At 27.3% G+C, this 1,626-nt stretch overlaps 1 protein-coding gene across 1 annotated transcript in view; it reads right to left on the bottom strand.

Annotated features, from left to right (window-relative positions):
* The window catches only part of LOC113367900 (protein-glucosylgalactosylhydroxylysine glucosidase-like), a 37,032-nt gene extending 36,361 nt beyond the window's left edge, over positions 1 to 671 (bottom strand). Inside the window, exon 1 of the mRNA XM_026609474.1 lies at positions 420 to 671. Within this exon, the coding sequence (XP_026465259.1) occupies positions 420 to 671 (252 nt within the window). The remainder of the gene's footprint in view (positions 1 to 419) is intronic.
* Positions 672 to 1,626: the final 955 nt, after the last annotated feature.

The following is a 1,626-nucleotide window of genomic DNA, read 5'->3' as shown; positions in this document are numbered from 1 at the left end:
TATGTGTATGTAAACATGAATTAGTATGAATGATTTATGATAGCGATAAACTAAATCTGACTCTAACATACTCAATGTATCATTCGACTAGCTTCATATAAATTCTATGCATCCTGATAGTAGAGTACGATCAGGTTTGGTAATAACGAGACAACATTTATAATGTTTCTCGGCAGTAGCAATTTTGAAGTATTGAAGAATACATCAAAAACTAGTTTCTGATTGAACATTACTGTTGACCATAAAAAACTAACTCAAAATGACTTATTTTAGCTAAAAACTGAAACTTTGCTCATAGGTGCCAAAGGTTAAAATGCAATCAGATATATAATAATTTGTAGAATCTTTTTTAAGCATCTAATTCTCAGTATCTCCAAAAACTAGTTTTTGTCTAAATACAAATCAAAGTCCATTATTACCTTGGGTACATAACAATACAGCAACTTGCGTTCTCTGTCAATTAAAACATGTTCCAAATCTTTGCCTGTTAAATCTTCAAATTTCTTCCCAGTATTTCCTTTATAAAAATCGCACATCCTCTGAACGTACTCCTGTCTAGCCAAATTAACACTTTGTTGCAATTCTGCTCCATGATGATTTTTAAATAAATGGCAAAATTTAAGACACGAACAGAATAATAAAATCGACAAGATTGAGGTTAATGTCGCCATGGAGAGCGTTCGACTGACATTGCGCAAAATGATGAAGATAGGTACAAGAGGGAAGGGAGAGAGCAAGATGGAGGACAGGAGATATGGCGGGGAATTTGAATTGCGAAAGTGAAAGTAATAAATAAAATTTATTATATTCTATTTTTTGTATTTAAGTAGCTTTTATATATGTACTAATGTGTTTTTCATATTATTTATTGTTAATATACCTAATATTATTCACTTAATATTCAAGGATGCAGAAAGGACTTGGCGGCCATTTTGAACTGTCAAAGTGGTAGTTTGCATTCAAATTATTTCTGTTTGTTTTGAATTTTTATGTACTAATTTGTGTTACTTTATTTTATTTATTATATTTATATTTAATAATTATTTAATCATTTGCTACAACACACGAACCTGAAGAAGATTGCAAAAAAAATTGTCAGTACCAATGGCGCCAAATTCAAACTGCTAAAATTTGAATTTGGCGTTTGAATTTGGTTAGTTAAAGTCACAAATTTTATTTAAATAACCTACAGAGCAATATGATATAACAGATTCTCATTATCATTCCACATTGCAGTGTCCAAACAGTCTCTTTTTATTATCAATAAAATGTCCATCACTGATGCATGATTGTAATTAAATGTTTATAATTGAAATATTGAAATTAATATAATAGCTAGTATTTATTATTTGCTAAAACCAACCTGAGATAAGAATGAAACAAATCAGCACATGAATTTTATAATAAAAAAATCATATTATATTTAGACATTTTTTATATAATTACTTACAAAATTACTTATTTATATAATTATATAATTACTTACAAAATGTAACAAATTTATAAACTAGTTTAAATTAAACAAGGTTAAAACTAGTTTACAAAAGTTTAAATAAATTATAAAAGATTTTATCTTTAAGTTCTTATTCGATTCGTACATTTTAATTTCATTTTTAAAAAACCTTA

Source organism: Ctenocephalides felis, unplaced genomic scaffold, assembly GCF_003426905.1.
Source record: "Ctenocephalides felis isolate EL2017-DRISC unplaced genomic scaffold, ASM342690v1 CF-g0.4_SCAFFOLD_01170, whole genome shotgun sequence".
NCBI classification, from domain to species: domain Eukaryota; kingdom Metazoa; phylum Arthropoda; class Insecta; order Siphonaptera; family Pulicidae; genus Ctenocephalides; species Ctenocephalides felis.
This window is presented reverse-complemented; position numbering and strand designations above follow the sequence as displayed.